Source organism: Oncorhynchus nerka, linkage group LG6, assembly GCF_034236695.1.
Source record: "Oncorhynchus nerka isolate Pitt River linkage group LG6, Oner_Uvic_2.0, whole genome shotgun sequence".
NCBI lineage: Eukaryota > Metazoa > Chordata > Actinopteri > Salmoniformes > Salmonidae > Oncorhynchus > Oncorhynchus nerka.
In genome coordinates this window covers 19,272,677-19,289,397 of record NC_088401.1, presented here as the reverse complement: position 1 = coordinate 19,289,397, position 16,721 = coordinate 19,272,677, and the positions used below count along the sequence as shown (strand labels likewise).

The 16,721-nt window shown below is 43.3% G+C and overlaps 1 protein-coding gene across 3 annotated transcripts; it reads left to right on the top strand.

Annotated features, from left to right (window-relative positions):
• Positions 1-768: 768 nt before the first annotated feature.
• Positions 769-15,436, top strand: LOC115119173 (spermatogenesis-associated protein 13-like). Of its 3 annotated transcripts, none has more exons than XM_065019357.1 (12): positions 769-1,217; positions 1,630-2,103; positions 2,252-2,396; positions 4,760-4,887; positions 10,579-10,758; positions 11,426-11,617; positions 12,508-12,687; positions 12,884-13,116; positions 13,379-13,508; positions 13,624-14,002; positions 14,093-14,167; positions 14,286-15,436. In XM_065019357.1, exons 1-12 carry the CDS (start codon positions 1,146-1,148, stop codon positions 14,462-14,464), a joined length of 2,367 nt encoding a protein of 788 aa, XP_064875429.1. In that variant the 5' UTR covers positions 769-1,145; the 3' UTR covers positions 14,465-15,436. The 3 variants fall into 3 exon arrangements, with proteins under 3 accessions (XP_064875429.1, XP_064875428.1, XP_029503790.1); XM_065019356.1 differs by having other exon boundaries at positions 770-1,217; positions 4,757-4,887; XM_029647930.2 differs by lacking the exons at positions 769-1,217; positions 1,630-2,103; positions 4,760-4,887 and having other exon boundaries at positions 2,253-2,396.
• Positions 15,437-16,721: the final 1,285 nt, after the last annotated feature.

The following is a 16,721-nucleotide window of genomic DNA, read 5'->3' as shown; positions in this document are numbered from 1 at the left end:
ATGCAGAGGTCAAGACGGCACCAAAGCAGGTAAGATAATACTTTGATGCTCCAATCTGCTACACTGGCTCAGTCCTACTGGAATGTCTGGACTACTGATCTGAAAGACATCAGGTGAAAGCGATGTGCTGGTGGTGACATCTCATTCCTATTTATTCAGCGGGCTCAAAGGGAAGCACAGTGAAAAGTCGTCATGGGGGTGAAGGCAGACAGTCTCATCCTTATCAATTGGAGCAGAATGATTCGTTGTAAGGCCTTTATCGTAATAATTCGATCTTCTGGCATTGACCTTGTCTTGTGAAATGAAACGTAGTCATGGAGATATCTGGTGGTTTATGAAGTGATCTTTGATTATGTCAGGTCTCTTAAAGTCATTTAGATAAGTGAGTGGAGGCGCGTATCTCTAGCTAACCAAAGAATCCAACGTTTGCGTGCCCATGCCTAGTCCAAAGTTCCTGTCCAACATGATTGGTCAAGTCAGTTGTCAATCAGGCTTTACAGCCCAGCTGATTGGCCCCAGCCCTGTGTCACATCTACTGTCACTTTATCTGTGTCTCATAAGCGTCGGTCTGGTGTATTTGTCACCACTGTGATTGCGTGACTCCCAGCAGCCACAGCCCTAGCATGGTCACGTGTCGGCCGGCTGTAGAGGCCGGCCAATCTGAAGGAGCAGAACAGGCACAGTTAATTATTAAGTATTGTTTATGATTGGTGGTGGGATTGGTTGCATAAGCAAGCGGGGCTCCTGTTCCAGTGTGCTGTGGCTGGCTGGTTATCAGTAAGAGTAATGCTGTCCCCTCCCTTCCCCACTCTGCCCTCAACAACAGGCAGGCAGGCCACCGGGACAAAGTCCACTAGTCACGCTGGGCCTGGGAGAGTTTACAGAGAGATCTAGGAAAACACTACCGACACACCAGGAATAATACACTGTCTGGGTTGTTAGAGGACTGAATATTCAATCAGAAGACTGGTTTATTTGATTGAGAACCATGATGGCAGATTTTAGTTGATCAGATGGAGGGAAATTAGCTGATTTTCATTGGTTGAAGAGAGAGAAGCAGGCAGGGGAACTGTGCAGTAGAGAACTAAAGGAGAAGCAGAACCAGACCTCGGGACAGAGGCCTGTGAGTGTGTTGGTGTTTGACCATGGTGCTGATCTACTGTGTACCTTTCCAGTGCATATGGACCAGACCAGACCAAGATCAGGAGGAGCTGGAGGTAAACGAACTTCTCTCTTCTGACATGCCAATGACAAACAAATTAAACTTAACCAGTACAGTATACTAGTAAGCTCTCTGGTCAGTTAAACTAACCATTGCAAACAATTTCTCTTGGGCAGTAACCTAAATGGGAGGAAATGTATTCTCTTCTGTCGCTCCTCCTTGTGTGTACACATACAATTTGATAAGACTTTTTACATGAATTCAGGGTATGTGATATGGGAGAAGAATGTGCAAAAATAAATATTCCATATCACTGACATTTGTACGGACTTTCCACATTTGACACGTCAGCTAAACAGCATGCTCTGTTTCTGATTAACAGATATTCTTTAACGAGGATGTGTTTAATTAGGAGCAGGCATTGTGGGACATCAAATTTGACCTTTCACATTTACTCATACCTGCAGGACACATCAGACGAACAGGGCAGAGAGGCACTGTTAGGGGGTGAAGAGGCGCCCTCTCCTTCAGCCACCGGTACCACTCTCACCCCAACATGTTCCCTAGATTCTCCCACCTCACCCATATTAATCACATCACCCATAGCAACAGGCGCAACGGAAACGTCCACGTCCGTCACCCCCAGGCGGAGGGCGGGGCGATCGAGGCCTCGGCCAATCTCTGACTACGCTCAGCTGGTTGCCAGGAAGTACGCCATCCCCGAGGAGGAGGCGGAGCTACATCCTGAGGAGAGGACTACAAATGGAACTCCCTGTCAGGACTTCAAAAGTAATGGAGGCTCGCAGGACAGTGACAGCCAAGAGAACTACAATATGAATGGAGATCTCCGGTGCCGGAGAAGACGGCCTATGTCTGTGATTGGAGGAGTGGATCTGTACTCTTCACCTGGCGCTGAGGAGAGAGAGGACCGCCTGCCGTCTGTAAGCACCTCACTGTTTAACAATGGCTAGATATACTGAGAGATTTGTGTAACATAGTATGTCAAATAATGCCCTGTTTGTGATTGAGGTGCAAAACCCTTGGACGTTCTCAAAGGCCCCTAACACTGTCCTTTCCATGTCGCTCTAGCCCCTGTCACGCCCCCCTGTCCCATCACACCAAGTGCCCTCCTACAGGGCTGTGTCGGCCAGGTTCCGCCCCTCCACCTTCTCCCAGAGCACCCCCATTGGACTGGACCGCCTTGGACAACGCAAACTACACAGAGTTCTCAGTGGTGAGGGAGGGAGTGTGTGTGAAAGGGAGGAATAAAGATGGAGCATGTCTGTGTATGAGAGGCAGAGTGGGGTAGAATGTCTGTTAAAGAAGCGTAAAGCAGAGAGCAGATTGGCCAACATGCACGCATGTTGTGTAACAACTACACAATACTCTGTCCATGTATGAAGGTACGAGATCCAAGTTAAAAGTACGCAGAAATGAATAGGGCCTGATTTTTAAAAAACAAACATTTTAATAAAAAATAAATCCACTGAGTAAATCTAACAACCCGATTCTCGAGCTGCAACACACAGACATGTAGGGAGTTTGTGTCAACGGACATGGAGATGAATACATCATTATTCAACGTAGCTTCCTCGTGTCTGTCCCTCCTGTTTGTTGTGATGCTGAGTTTGCGGACTCTCCGCTGTAAGTTAACACATGGACTCTGTGTGTTGTGGAAAGGTAAACACATTGGTTGAAACTAATGTTAGCGAACATAAGATGGACATTCAGTGGGCTCTAATGTGCCAGCAGTTCACTCGCATTTGCTAGTGAAAGAAATGAAATACAAGTATGAAAAATAACTGTTCGCATTTGTGCGAGTGTGAAAAACATTTAATTCTGCGTCCCATTAGTTGTATTTTCCACGTAACATTACGAGGATAATGCAACCTGATAGACTAACTATAATTATGATCCACGTCACAAAAAGCATTACAAAAGTATAATCAAAAATAAATATAAACATCTTGGAATTAAATGGAGTTGAGTTTAGAAGACAGCACGATGAAGAATGAATGAGTGTCCTGTATTAGATTCAGAGGCAATGCTTTGCACTACATTTTAGATTTGATCAATTTCAAAAATCTGAAATGATATATGCGCAAAGAAATACAATAGACACCTTTACATAGGCTGAAACAGACTCTTCTAGCGAACAGCGTTCAGATTCTCTTTGTGGTAGCCTACTGAACAGCCTTCAGATTCTCTTTGCGGTAGCCTACTGGACAGCTTTCAGATTCTCTTTGTGGTAGCCTACTGGACAGCTTTCAGATTCTCTTTGCGGTAGCCTACTGAACAGCCTTCAGATTCTCTTTGCGGTAGCCTACTGAACAGCCTTCAGATTCCCTTTGCGGTAGCCTACTGAACAGCCTTCAGATTCCCTTTGCGGTAGCCTACTGAACAGCCTTCAGATTCCGTTTGCGGTAGCCTACTGAACAGCGTTCAGATTCTCTTTGCGGTAGCCTATTGAACAGCGTTCGGATTCCCTTTGCGGTAGCCTACTGAACAGCCTTCAGATTCCCTTTGCGGTAGCCTACTGAACAGCCTTCAGATTCCCTTTGCGGTAGCCTACTGAACAGCCTTCAGATTCCCTTTGTGGTAGCCTACTTGAGCTTTGTGTAGCCAGTTTGCAGTCTGTCGATGTGATCATTTTGTTTTTATGTTTTCAAAATGATTTTGCTTTTAGTGTTGATTAGGAACCGTGTCTAAAAAGCCAGTACTTGTGTGCTGGCCCTAGTGATTGGCCCTGTTTGAGAGGTGACTAGCGTTCCTCTGCTATAGAGACTAAACTTGGGGGCATGTGCTAAGAAAAACGTTATAGATAATTATCTCCATTCTATACTGTACATGTAATGGAATAAACATACAGACAATCTGTGCTAATTCTACAAAACATATATTTATATTATATGTTCTGTACTTATCAGTATGAATATTTTATTTATGTTTTCTAAATACCTTTTCAGAGGACTAACTGAACTAGGTGTGATGCATAATGTTTGTCTAATCACATGAATCTCCAATTTGCTGCCCGTTTTGTACTCTAAACAGTTGGACAGGGTTGGCATGTCTGGGAGAGCTTTGAAAGTTAGTGTGTAAAATAGTGTGTTTACCATCTTTCCAGAGTGTGTAATGTGTAGAGCAGGGTTCCCCAACTGGCCCACGGGTGGTTTTTTTTTTTTGTCCCCCCCCCCCAAGTTTTCTAAACAAAACCCACAATTATTTATATATACACATATGTGTAATTATTATTTATTTATTTTAGACGTAGACTAAAAACGCCAGGAAACCAGCTCCAATTGATTTAATTTTAGGAAATATTTTCCCATGCATAATAGTGACATGTGATCATATACAAATGTAAACAAGGTTTGAAATGATTATGTTTTAGTTAAACATATCTGTTTGGGCTTCTTGCGGTCAATTTGCCTTCTACAAATGATTTGTATTTGTCGCAGCCCCCCGACCATCCACTCAAGAACAAATCGGCCCGCGGCTGAATATAGTTGATGATCCCTGGTGTAGTGAGTGCTGTTTGTGTGTGAGAGAGCATGTCTGATGTGTGTAACTGTACTAACTCTCTCCTCCCCACAGCAGACGGAGGCTCAGAGTGTTGTGCAGCGGTGGATGGTGACAGTGTGAGTGAGGAGGAGGGGAGCTTCGATGAGCTCAGTGATGTCACAACGTACCTGCAGCCTGGGGTGGGGCTGTCTGCTCTCAGCCAGGTGTGCTGCTTATCTACCTGCCTGCCTGTGTGTTAAATTGCAGGATGCATTCAGCATCAGATGTAACCAATGTTCCCTCAAGAAATTCGGCACTGATCAAATTTCATGTCTGCTGAGTGCAAACTTGAATGTTGGGGAAATTCTGTGCAACTTCCAGTGCGAGTTTATCAATCAAATTTCAATCAAATTGACTTATAAAGCCATCAGCTGATGTCACAAAGTGCTCTACAGAAACCCAGCCTAAATCCCCAAACAGCAAGCAATGCAGGTGTAGAAGCAAGTTTACTCTGAACACTGAGGTTGTACCTGTTTTTAGTTAGTTTTTAACAGTGCTCAAGTAGGCTACTGTGGCTATTTGATCATAATGTAGGCCTACCAGAGTGGCCTGCTATAAAAAAAAATGGAGAAAATTGATCATACCTTAACATGTAAATAGCTGTTCTATCATTCAGCCTACAGTAGCAGCCAATATGTAGTGTTCAATGTAGGACAACATTCCATGAGACTTTTGGAACCTGTTTTATTTACTTGTCCTTCAGACAGGGAGGTGACTGAAAGAGTTGTTGTTTGATGCAAGAAACCACTCTACAAAATAAAATGCATGATTATTACAGAGAATCAGACAATTATGCTACCCTCTGCCTATTGGCTACTTAGCTTATTCAAGCCTGTCAAAATACAACAGTGCCCCTTTAAGACAAAACAAAGCTACAGTGGGGCAAAAAAAGTATTTAGTCAGCCACCAATTGTGCAAGTTCTCCCACTTAAAGATGAGAGGTCTGTAATTTTCATCATAGGTACACTTCAACTATGACAGACAAAATGAGAAAAAAAATCCAGAAAATCACATTGTATGATTTTTTAAATGAATTTATTTGCAAATTATGGTGGAAAATAAGTATTTGGTCAATAACAAAAGTTTTTCTCAATACTTGACAGAGGTCAAACGTTTTCTGTAAGTCTTCAAGGTTTTCACACACTTGCTGGTATTGTGGCCCATTCCTCCATGCAGACCTCCTCTAGAGCAGTGATGTTTCCACCCCCATGCTTCACAGTAGGTATGGTGTTCTTTGGATGCAACTCAGCATTCTTTGTCCTCCAAACACGACGAGTTGAGTTTTTACCAAAAAGTTCTATTTTGGTGTCATATGGTTAGATGAAATTCTCCCAATCTTCTTCTGGATCATCCAAATGCTCTCTAGCAAACTTCAGACAGCCTGGACATGTACCGGCTTAAGCAGGGGGACACGTCTGGCACTGTAGGATTTGAGTCCCTGGCGTTGTAGTGTGTTGCTGGTGGTAGGCTTTGTTACTTTGGTCCCAGCTCTCTGCAGGTCATTCACTAGGTCCCCCCGTGTGGTTCTGGGATTTTTGCTCACCGTTCTTGTGATCATTTTGACCCCACGGGGTGAGATCTTGCGTGGAGCCCCAGATCGAGGGAGATTATCAGTGGTCTTGTATGTTTTCCATTTCCTAATAATTGCTCCCACCAGAAATCTTGCTTGTTTGTAGGTGACCAAATACTTATTTTCCACCATAATTTGCAAATAAATTCATAAAAAAATCCTACGATGTGATTTTCTGGATTTTTTTTCTTCTCATTTTGTCTGTCATAGTTTAAGTGTACCTATGATGAAAATTACAGGCCTCGTCTTTTTAAGTGGGAGAACTTGCACAATTGGTGGCTGACTAAATACTTATTTGCCCCACTGTATGTACCTAACTCATTTTTCATAAAGGTCTAGAAATGTATACGTTTTGTGCTCTTGTTGGAAGCAATCACTCCCCTATTGCAGACTACATAGTATCTATAACTGGGCTAATAACTGTAACTAGCAAAGGATATGAATTAAATGTGCACAATTGGCTACATGCAGCTCTTGCTTTGATCTCAAAACAAGCGCACCTACTCACAACTGGAGCTGTTGCGGTGATCGTATTACCGCCACACCGGCGGTCACGAGTCATGAAGGCAGTCAAATTCCACATGACTGTTTAGTCACGGTGATTAGGCTTCTCCAAGCTCTGCTGCTGCTGATGGTCATTAGTACCGAACTTGCTAACTGCCTGGTGCTCAGCACTCTATTTTCCCTCTAATCACTGACATCAATGCAAATATATTTGAAAATCTAATCAAACACTTCGAGAGCTCATGTTGCTCAATATTTCATTAAGCTGTGCAATTGCATAAGAGAACAGAGTGATGGCCTCTATTAAAAAGAGGATCCCATCATCTTTCTATAGGCTAGGCCTACTATATTTCTAAACTTTCCTAATATTAAGCACATTGCTTATATTTAGAACAGGAGTGTAGCCTACCTGGCTGGCATGAAAATGAACTACAGGAAAAGCTACTTAATGCATAGATAACATGTATTTTTCCCACAGCCCCTGTTTTGATTCAGGTGCATGATAATGGTTCATTCTAAATCAAAACAAATGTCACACACACATTAATTAGTATATGTAAAGACGAGATTAAATCAAGAATAATCTGATGGGTGACAATTTTTGCCTATCACTTGTCAATTACACTACCGTTCAAACGTTTGGGGTCACTTACAAATGTCCTTGTTTTTGAAAGAGAAGCACATTTTTTGTCCATTTTTAAAATAACATCAAATTGATCAGAAATACAGTGTAGACATTGTTAATGTTGTAAATTACTATTGTAGCTGGAAACAGCTGATTTTTAATGGAATATCTACATAGGTGTACAGAGGCCCATTATCAGCAACCATCACTCCTGTGTTCCAATGACACGTTGTGTTAGCTAATCCAAGTTTATCATTTCAAAAAGGCTAATTGATTATTAGAAAACCCTTTTGCAATTATGTTAGCACAGCTGAAAACTGTTGTCTTGATTTAAGAAGCAATACAACTGGCCTTCTTTAGACTAGTTGTGTATCTGGAGCATTAGCATTTGTGGGTTCGATTACGTGCTCAAAATGACCAGAAACAAAGGCCTTTCTTCTGAAACTCGTCAGTCTATTCTTGTTCTTTGAAATGAAGGCTATTCCATGCTAGAAATTGCCAAGAAACTGAAGATCTCGTACAACGGTGTGTATTACTCCCTTCACAGAACAGCGCAAACTGTCGCTAACCAGAATAGAAAAGGGAGTTTGAGGCCCCGGTACACAACTGAGCAAGAGGACAACTACATTAGTTTCTAGTTTGATAAACAGACGCCTCACAAGTCCTCAACTGACAGCCTCGTTAAATAGTACCCACAAAACACCAATCTCAACGTCAACAGTGAGGCGACTCCGGGATGCTGGCCTTCTAGGCAGAGTTCCTCTGTCCAGTGTCTGTTCTTTTGCCCATCTTAATCTTTTCTTTTTATTTCCCAGTATGAGATGGCTTTTTCTTTGCAACTCTGCCTCTGCCTGTGTGCCATTGGAACACAGGAGTGATGGTTGCTGATAATGGGCCTCTGTACTCCTATGTAGATATTCCATAAAAAATCAGCCGTTTCCAGCTACAATAGTCATTTACAACATTAACAATGTCTGCAGTGTATTTCTGATCAATTTGATGTTATTTTAATGGACAAAAAAATTGCTTTTCTTTCCAAAACAAGGACATTTCTAAGTGACCCCAAACTTTTGAACGGTAGCTAATATATATATTTTTTGTGACTTTTTCATAGTTGCACACCTATGTAGCCTAGCCCATAGGCCAATATGTTTTAATAAGGTTTGTATCACAACTGAAGTTGCCAAATACATAATTGCATTTGTTGTCATTTTTGATAATGGTGTTTTCCGCCAGTGGTACATTCACACTTATAGCCTACTTCCGTGTGTGCATTGCTGCGCTTATAATATGAAGAAATAGCCTTACGCTTTATCAACATTTTAAGCTGAACGTTTTGATCTAAAAAGTTTTTTTGATGCTAGTGGTTTTATTAATTTGGGCTCTATCGCAACTGTCCCAGACTATTTATTTATTAAATCTTTATTTAACATAATAGAACAGGTCTACTTTTGTACTATGGGGGTCAGTAGATTAACATAGTCTCGGGCTTTTGCTGTTCAAAGTAAATGTGAACAGTTCTTCCAATATCTTCAATATGCACATCAGAGTTTGATAAGGACGTGAGATGTTGCGTCACCCGACGTGTCTGTCTTAATTTGTAGCCTGTGAGAAAGACCCGACCAGCTGACGGAGAGCTGTGTGAGTGAGAGACTCTTCGGATTGCACGGCACACTCAAAAAGAGAAGAGCACAGCACTTCGGGCCGTAAAAGGAATGGATTCTTTTTAGGGATGCATTACGGCCACAAAGGGGATTCCGGCGTGAAATTCGAGGCGTTATCAAGTGCGTGTCAAATTGTGATTGAGCCTATTGAAGTGTACAGCCTGCGCCATAAACAATACAGAACTCATGCCTTTTCAAGCTATTTTCTTTCAAATGATCATTAGTCTCATCATGCAGCCTTACAATGTATTAAAAATAAAAACAACGTTTGTAGAACTAAAGTTACATTTAATAAATTTAAATTAAGCATATAGGAATACCTGTTTCTTTAACTGCTCAACACTGAATAGCCAAATGTGCACACTTAATCGTTTGGAGACAATATTTATTTTATTTAGCTTTGTTCAATTGTATTCACCATACTATAAAGTAATGCAACATAATTATAAGCCAATCCTGTCTGCTAAATGAAATAGTGTAGCCCACAGCCATATGGCATAGCCCTATCAGGACCTAACATAAAGACAACTCAGAGTATTATGTTCTTCTGAAATAGTCTACATTTTCTTCATATCATGTTTCTTTAGACCTGTCTAAAATAAATAATGGATTTATTGTGAAGGTGTAGTCTATAATACATGGATTTATTCAACTTTTTAAAATGTGTGGAAGCCAGGAGATGCTTAATGTGTTTGTTAATTAACGGTCAATTACCATGAGACTGACAGTTATTCACTTGACAATCACCGTCTGACAAAATTTTGTGACCGCCACAGCCCTACTCACGACCGCTCATGCTGTAAACACAGTCCAGGTCAAAGTAAATGGTACAGATCCATATATGGCAATGGTCTATTTGCATGTAGGCCTACTGCAGCTCTGATTGTTTACGCTGCATCGGTCTGTGTAGAGTACAGGCTGAGTAGTGCGTGTCAATACAATAGAATCCTACTCCGATGCGTTCTGTCTACAACAAAAGCTAAGCTGTTGCATAGTTCGTTTTGTTTCAGTATGTTGCGTTGAACGTGGATAATATTGGGTTGATTCGATCGCAATTGCCACAGTAAAGAGAAACCTTGAGTGTTAACTTCCACTCTAATAAATACAAATGGTTGATTTTTTTACAGAAAAAAATGGAGGAATGCCTTGGAGATCGATCAGTCGTTGAATGAAGTTCAATATCGTACTTCTCTCTGTGGGCTGATATTTCTGTGCGGCAGGCCGGGGGCTACTGCGCATGCGCGCAGCTTAAAGGGAACATTGGATAAATGTCTCCAAGACAATATGCCGTTTCTGCAATCCCTGATGTGTGTGTGAACTGTTTTGGTCTGAGTTTGGACGCAGCTCTGGTGTCCCAAGTCCAAGCGTAATCTGTGTGTCAGACATGAGTATGCTGTGCATGTAATTCTGTATTTATTTGTGCGTGTCTGTCATTACATAAGCTCGGTAACCCTCCACTTCTCTCTTACCCTTTTTTCTCTCGCTCTCTCAGTGGATCAGCCAGGGTCAAGCTGTGTATGCAGAGGCCCTGTGGGACCATGTGACAATGGAGGAGCAGGAGCTGGCGTTCAAGGCGGGGGAGGTGATCCGGGTGCTGGAGGCCCCTCACAAGGACTGGTGGTGGGGCATGGGGGCAGACAGGGAGGCCTGGTTCCCCTCCAGCTTCGTCAGGGTAAGACAACACGGAGGCAACACATTTGTGCACTAGCCCTGTTGCATTGAAAAGAATGACAAATCTGTCAAAGTCAATTATTTAACAGCTCTTTGTGTTTTTATTGATCTTTTTTCACAACAACAAGAAACAAACAGATCAGGTCATGAGGCAAAAAGAGGTCAAAAACAAAACAACTTTCTGAACAAGCCATTGACATGATCGGCTTGGAGCAAGAAAATACAACAAGTGTCCATGTTTTGTCTTAAGTAGACATTCTGCCCTCTGTGTAATTGATGTTTACGCTAGAGTCTAGCGGCTAGACCCTGCCAGCTGTCTTGGCTGCAACCCAGCCCCTTAGTAGTGTGTGTTCAAGGGAAAGGGTAGTGTGGGTTCAGAGGTTTTGGGGGTTTCCCTGGTGAATTGTGTTGATTTACAGTTGCATCTTAATTAGGCAAGCTATGGTAACCATGGTGAGGCCAGTTAATTGACGGGGGGGGGGGGGTGACCGACCGACCGACCGACCGCTTGGTAATTGCCCCTGTTGGGGATTGTTGGCGACGGACAGGGCTTGTTAACCATACATGGTGTTTCTAATGTTACCATAGGGATGTAGGTTGGTTTAATAGGGTTTCATTCACAGATGTGTGACTCTGGTTCACCTGGTAACGTGTGTGTGATTTGACAGGTGCGTGTGAACCAGGAGGAGGATTCTGGAGCGGAGAGTGTAGAGCGTTGTGCTCTGGACCAGGAAAACCCACACACTGCCCCCTGGGACACGCACAGCGCTGAGCACCGCCACCAGATGAGGACCAACGTGGTCAAAGAGATCATGAACACAGAACGCATCTACATCAAACACCTCCGGGACATCTGTGAGGTGGGTGGAGGCTCAACCAGAAACATTAACCCGACCCTAACCCATGTCTCTCCTCCATCGTCACTGACATTACCGATAGGGTAGAATTTACCTTCGTTTTTCTCTCCTGCTCTCCTCCTTGCCTCTTTTTGGAAAAATGGTCAAAGGTAATTGAGGAGCGGAGGAGAGGAAATGAACGAATGCATTTGTATGAAATGAAACTCTCCTTTTCTACTCACGCTTCATCCGGCAAATGAAGTTTAAACAGGTGGAATTCCAGAATAATTGTGTAAAGTGATAAAACAAATGTAGCTAGTTGTGCAACACATTTTATAGATACAAGGAGAACACCTGATTCAAGATGCTTTGAGAACACCTGATTCAAGATGCTTTGAGAACACCTGACTCAAGATGCTTTGAGAACACCTGACTCAAGATGCTTTGAGAACACCTGACTCAAGATGCTTTGAGAACACCTGACTCAAGATGCTTTGAGAACACCTGACTCAAGATGCTTTGAGAACACCTGACTCAAGATGCTTTGAGAACACCTGACTCAAGATGCTTTGAGAACACCTGATTCAAGATGCTTTGAGAACACCTGATTCAAAGGGGGCGTAGCACTTCCCTGCTATTTGCCGCAAGGACACTCTTGTGCATCATCTGTCGTAGGAAATGGAGGAGGGGAGTCTTCTCGGCCACTTATCAGTTTCCGGGTCACGGAGGAGAGGACAGAGGAGTCCAGGAGAGAAGAGGACTGATTTACCTAAAATCTCCCTAAGGCTCTGGATTTTCACCAGCTTCATTGGCGCTCCCCCTGCTGGACAAACCTTGCGTTGTCAGCAACTCCATAGTAACGGTTATTCCTTGTTACAACTAAAACATCTGACAATATCTAATGCTTTTCCCAGGGCTATATCCGTCAGTGTGGTAAAAACCCAGGCATGTTCACTGAGCTGCAGCTGAAGACCATCTTCAGTAACATCGAGGACATCTACAAGTTCCAGAGACAGTTCCTCAAAGACCTGGAGAGGAAGTACAACACAGACCAGCCTCACCTCAGTGAGATAGGAGCCTGTTTCCTCTTACAGGTACGTTCTACCATTGGTTATACCTTTCTACACACAGTCACACACATACACAGATTGTATTACTAAATACAGCATTTTTCCAAAACATTTCACTGTATACATTTCAAAGCAGTCACATCCCTATTTGGTAAGGTTTTATTTAACTGTCTCTCTCTCCTCTCTTCCCTCTCTTTCTCCTCTCTCTTCCCTCTCTCAGGGGGAGGGTTTTTCCATCTACTCTGAGTACTGTAACACCCACCCTGCAGCGTGTGGGGAGCTGCAGCGCCTCATGAAGCTGGGCAGGTACAAGCACTTCTTTGAGGCCTGCCGGCTCCTGCAGCAGATGATTGACATCTCCATCGCCGGCTTCCTGCTCACGCCCGTCCAGAAGATCTGCAAGTACCCCCTGCAGCTGGGAGAGCTGCTCAAATACACTCCCAAAGACCACAGGTAGGCCACAACACACACACTTTACAAACTTCACAACACCCACGTGTGTGTGTGTTATTTATATATATATATATATATGTGTGTATGTATATATAATATATATATATTATATATATATTATATATTATATATATATATATATTATATATATATTATATTATATATATATTTATATTATATATATATACACACACACACAGCTAGTTGTGCAACACACAAACCTTTTCACACTCTCCAATGCTGTTGATGTTGTGTGCTGTAGTGACTATGGTGGAGTGAGTGATGCGTACGAGGCGATGAAGAACGTGGCGAGCCTCATCAATGAGGGGAAGAGGCGGCTGGAGAGTGTTGACGCCATCGCTCACTGGCAAGTGGCCATCCTACGCTGGGAGGTGAGACAATCTTCCAGGTGTATTATTACTTTATCAGGCAGATGTTATCCCTGTTCTAACAACGAATGCAGCTCAACCTAATGAATGTCTGTCTCTCTGTCATTGTTCCTTTCAGGGAGCAGACGTGTTGGAGCGCAGCTCGGAGCTGATCCACTCTGGAGAGCTGACCCGGATCGTGTGCCAGGGCAACAAGACACAGCAGCGCAGCTTCTTCCTGTTCGACCACCAGCTGGTGTTCTGTAAGAAGGACGTGCTGCGCCGCGACCTGCTGTACTACCGCGGCCGCCTGGACATGGACCACACGGAGCTGCTGGAGATGCCCGACGGCAGGGACCCTGAGCTGGGCATCTCGCTGAAGAATGCCCTGTGGCTCCGGAACAGCTCCACTCTGGAGACCCTGTGTTACCTCTGCTGCAGAAAGCCCCAGGACAGACAGCGCTGGCTGCAGGCCTTTGCCAGGGAGAGACGAAGGGTACAGGAGGACCAAGAGACGGGTGAGGAGACGAGAGGGGTTGTTGGGAAGAGGAGAATGTGTTGAATGACATTTGATTGTCTGGTATTTTTTTATTTTTTTTTCATGACAGGAATGAAGATCAGTGAAACGCAGCGAAAACAAGCAATCTTTAATGCGAGGAAATCCCGACAAGGGAAAATTAAGAGTAAGCGTTAATAAATCTTACTTTTGTGTTCTTACGATTGCTGTGCATGTGGTTTTTTAGATTCATCACTATTGCAAATAATGTTTTAAAAATAATGTTTTTTCCAATTCCTCCACAGCCATGGGCTACTCTGGCAATGTCCCGCCCCACCACCAGCCCCTGCATCCAATTCACCAGCGCCACGTTACCGTGCCAACCAGCGTGCCTCAGCAGCAAGTGTTCACATTGGCCGAGCCCAAGCGAAAGCCCGCCCATCTGTGGTACACCTTCACCCGACACACCTTCTTCAGGAAGTGAGGATCCCCCACCTGGTCCTGACTCTAAATGGTCTCACCACGCCTAGAATCGTCCTGATAACTCAGAAAAACGTACAGTTGTTATGGACCCACAGGACAGTATCTGTGCGCGTACTGCTTTGTGTAATGTGTGTTTTATCAATGTGTTTGTGTTGCCTCTTAAAGTGTCTATCTGTGTGTTTTGTTTGTTATGGCATTATTTTTGTCTGTTTTTATTTGTCTAGTTAAATCAGTGCCTGGACTTGTTAATATACATACAGACTGACACCCCTCCATGTTGCTGGTGTGGTGAAGATACTGCTTTTGTAGTCTGAGATTCCTTTACACCCAACCGCCTAGTAGAAACCTGTATTATAGTAATTATGGCAATGATGTACTACACGTTCAGCTTTTAAATTACCTGTCGAATATTTACCTGATATCTTGGTTTTAGTTTATTTCTCTGAGGCTGGACCCTGTTGGCGTTAGACTGCTAGTGAAAGCACAGCCTACACACAGGACAGTGTACCCACGTACTCACAGGACAGTGTATGTACACACACAAATACGTACCAACAGGACAGTGTACCCACGTACTCACAGGACAGTGTATGTACACACACACGTACTCAACAGGACAGTGTACCCACGTACTCACAGGACAGTGTACCCACGTACCATCAGGACAGTGTACTCACAGGACAGTGTACACACGTACCATCAGGACAGTGTACACACGTACCATCAGGACAGTGTACCCACGTACTCACAGGACAGTGTACCCACGTACTCACAGGACAGTGTACCCACGTACTCACAGGACAGTGTATGTACACACACAAATACGTACCAACAGGACAGTGTACGTACACACACAGGACGGTGTACGCGCGCACACACACACACCCACAGGACAGTGTACACACACAGGTTTACACACGCACTAACCCTGTTATCACTGTTGTAAATAAACTCTTGTACCAAATGCAAGTGATGTTGGTTGTGAAAAAACATGTGCCTTGTTTTGAAAATGATCTCTAAGTGGAATAGAATTGTATCTGATCCCGCCAGACAAATAATCAGACTTTATTTTCAAGAGTGAGCACATGCCCTGCTTTCAACTTAATCTACAAGTTGTAATAGTGGAATGCACAAGTAGAATCCTCTTGTCATTGCAGACCTTCCAGAGCTATTTATAGCGTATCAGAAATGTCCATATCAACTAGCCCATGTCAGCTAATGTTTTTTAGCTATATTTTTGAGCCCATATAGATTTTGTTTGTCAATCGAATATCACATGAATGCAAAATGTATAGCATTGCAAGAAAATTAGCTTTAAAACGGCAAAAATGTACCTGCACCTCATGACAAAATGTGTAGAATTGCAGGAAATAAGCTTTAAAACCTGCAACATTTCCTCTGCCAAAGAAGGGTGTGAACGGTTAGTGTTATGAACAGTGCTTGTGCAGGTCGAGCGCAGAAGATGTTCCATAATGCTGGAAACGGGGCCTGACTGAAAAAGTGTGATCCTGCTTTGTTGTCTACCCCTCAGGTACTGAGGTTACTGGGGAAATGTACCATACACATATCTGCTATAATCGGATGAATTATATCACAGATGATCCCACTGAATGAGCCCCGGCGCAGGTCACGTTGCATTCTGTATGGTCACTGGTTCCCACAGAGGCTCATCTGTGCGGTCTGATCTGGTTACGTTCACCTGGCGGCTCGGTAGATAGCGAGGCCCCCACAGTAGCACGGTTTAGCCAGTAGCCTACACAGGCCTGCCTTTTCCAAATCTAGATTTGACCTTTTAAGAGAATGGAAGAGTATAAATGACAGATGGCACTCTGAAGCAAACGATCCCGTGATATGAGAGGCGCGAGGTAATTAATGTCGCGGGGACGCTGGGCAAACAGGTGGAGATTATAGATATGGCATTGCGTCTCAAGGGGACAGTGCTAGTTTAATTATAGCATATTCTTGGAACGTTACCTAGTGTAGATCAATGGGAATAAATTGAATTTTTAACCAATTTAGGTTAGTCCTCAGTGACTAGCAGAACGGTCATTGTGCAGCCAAATCAACCGAGTGGTCTCCATAAAATGTTCTTTAAGTAGCCTACTTAAATCGAAAACATAGGTTTTAGGCCATTCACTAAGAATACATGCATTTACAGTGTGTGACTGACTACTATAAAGGAGTCATTTTCGTTGCCATGAGAGAATCGGTACCTCGTTATCATGATAGTTTAAGTGTTGCGCGCGGTTTGAGATTAC

Excerpts from the sequence above, each read along its gene's own strand:
- LOC115119173 (XM_065019356.1), top strand. The coding sequence starts at position 1,146 with ATGGTGCTGATCTACTGTGTACCTTTCCAGTGCATATGGACCAGACCA. Across the intron at positions 1,218-1,629 it reads AAGATCAGGAGGAGCTGGAG|GACACATCAGACGAACAGGG; the intron begins GTAAACGAACTT and ends TCATACCTGCAG. Across the intron at positions 12,688-12,883 it reads GAGCCTGTTTCCTCTTACAG|GGGGAGGGTTTTTCCATCTA; the intron begins GTACGTTCTACC and ends TCCCTCTCTCAG.